General features: G+C 34.9%; 1 protein-coding gene across 1 annotated transcript in view; it reads right to left on the bottom strand.

Moving 5' to 3' along the window:
• Positions 1 to 2,380, bottom strand: part of LOC106106841 (transcription initiation factor TFIID subunit 1) — a 21,314-nt gene that overhangs the window by 15,505 nt on the left and 3,429 nt on the right. Inside the window, exons 7-10 of the mRNA XM_013287499.1 lie at positions 2,016 to 2,183; positions 1,439 to 1,566; positions 659 to 888; positions 230 to 389 (exon numbers count right to left, since the gene is read on the bottom strand). Of these exons, the coding sequence (XP_013142953.1) occupies positions 230 to 389; positions 659 to 888; positions 1,439 to 1,566; positions 2,016 to 2,183 (686 nt within the window). The remainder of the gene's footprint in view (positions 1 to 229; positions 390 to 658; positions 889 to 1,438; positions 1,567 to 2,015; positions 2,184 to 2,380) is intronic.

Below are 2,380 nucleotides of genomic sequence, written 5' to 3'. Positions count from 1 at the left end.
AAAGCGGGTTTGGTAAAAAACAACATACGGTGTTACACAAATAGTCTACAAATTTATAAAAACGGTAATTTAAAATAAGTTTACTGAAGTAAATTACCGATATTCAATTAAAATAAAAAAAAAACTCAGTTACGCATAACTTAAGGTGGACACATTGAGTCGACCTTATATACAGTTTTAAAAAATATTGCTAAGAGTATAACTATAAAAAAAATATATAAAAACTCACACATCATTAGATATATTGAATGGATCTCTATCAGGAGACTTGGGCGGCGGCGGCGGCGCGTCCTCCTGCAGCACGTTGATGACTCCCGCCTTGCCCAGCAGGATCTTGGACTTCTTTACATGAGGATGTGGTATTTTGACCTTCGGTGCTGGTCCTCTTTCTATAATTTACCCAATATTTAATATTTTTGACTTCATCCAATAGAATCATGATTGAATCTTTCAATAGTTACAATACAACAATTACAGAGATTCGCGTTATTTTGAAACAACGCCATCTTTTGAGTGACAACCAAACTACAAAGATTAAAAAATCGTAAGCTTAAAGTTTCTCCAAATAATAGTCAATTGCGACAAAACATTTTAGAATTGCATGATATTCATTGAAAAATTAACCATACAACTTACTACAATTAGTAATAAAACCTACCTCTAGTAATCTTAGATGGATCAACATCATCAGGTATGCCTAGAATTATGTTCTCATCATTGGGGTCCAGGGTCAGGATCTTAGGTTTGGGTATAGCGGGCATATTCTCAGCGTCCCAGATCACCTCGTCTTCCCAGGTGCCGTACACCAACTCCTCGTTCTCCACAGGGAATATGCTGTACCAGGTGTTATCTTCGCCATCAACACTTTGCCCGTTAGATGATGCCGCGCTAAAGGGAGAATGTTTACTTTATCATGTGATTGGTAGTTAGAAAAAAATACACAGTAATATGAACAAAAAAAGAAGAAAACGCCATCTTGCAAAAAACGTATAAATCTTCTTGCAACATAAAATAGCATCGTCATGTCAAAGAGCAAGCGATGTAATTTTTTTTTGTGTCTAGCTTTCGCCCGCGACTCCGTCCGTGTGGAATTAAAAAAGACAAAAGTGAGCAGATATGTGTTCTTCTAGACTATCCTCTACATCTGTACCAAATATCATCGAAATCTGTTTAGCGGTTTAGGCTACATACTCTAATAAACATCCATCCATCCATCTAAACTTTCGCATTTATAATATTAGTTTATTTTGTGATATAATATGTTACAAAGTAAAAACGCATAAAAACCTTTAAAATGTAGATATTTCAGTATTTCAAGAATTTAGAAATATTGGGTTTAATTTTTAAAATGACATTAATGTTGACATAGTGTTGCAATATTAGAGGACATTGTGGTGGCCTCTTTTTTAAATTTTCATTAAATAAATAGTATATTTACGTGGGTGGTTTTGCCTGCAGCGGCGTGGTGGTCTGCGGGCGCGGGTGTGAGAACTGCTGCGCCGTCCTGCTGACGGAGGTGGGCACCCAGCCCGCTGCATTGCTCTTACTGTTCAGACGAGCTAACACCTGACAAATAATAAATACAACTAACTATCGACCGCGACTCCGTCCATGGAATTAGAAAAAATACAAAAGTAACCTTTGTGTTCTTCCAGGCATTCTCTCTATATCTATGTCGAGAACCGTTTAGTTGTTTAGGCGACAAACTCTGATAAACATCCATCCATCCAAACTTTCACAATTACAATATTAGATCTATCATTGTAATGCGACTTTAGATCGATGTATTTCACAAAATGTTTTCAGAATGAATAAAATTTGTTACAAAATTTGAATAGTCTGTAACACATGGGGTGCTTAATTTTATTGTAATTCCTAGTAAATGATGTCTGGACAGAATACTAAATATTACTACTAACTTTAACTATACATCTTAACTGTATTTGTAATAGATTTTTTTTATTTAAAAACTTCCTTTTTTTTTAATTTGCTCGGCTTATACTTTTTTCACTAACCTTATGTTTTATTTCACTACCGTCCCATATAACGTCATCCTCCCATTGTAACTGAGACACCATAAGGAAGGCGTCATCAGGGAAGCCGCTGTCAGGACTGTCATCAGTTTCATTGCCTACAAGTAGTCCATCATCAACTTCTTTCGGTTTTTCATCTACATCCGCATTCTAAAACAAAAAGTCAGGTTTACTAAAGTACTAAAAATTGGGCAATAAAAGTTACATGCAGTTTTGTACCTTTTATGAAAATAATTTTTAGAGTCACTGAGTAAGACACTAAAAATAAAAGAAATGAAAAAATATATTCTTTTACAGAAAATGTTTCACACAAAATTAACCTAATTGACATTTTAACAATAGACCAC

The sequence above is a fragment of the Papilio polytes genome, unplaced genomic scaffold, assembly GCF_000836215.1.
Source record: "Papilio polytes unplaced genomic scaffold, Ppol_1.0 DF822067.1, whole genome shotgun sequence".
In the NCBI taxonomy this organism is placed as follows: domain Eukaryota; kingdom Metazoa; phylum Arthropoda; class Insecta; order Lepidoptera; family Papilionidae; genus Papilio; species Papilio polytes.
Note: the sequence above shows the minus strand (reverse complement) of the source record. Positions and strands in the feature narration are given on the sequence as shown.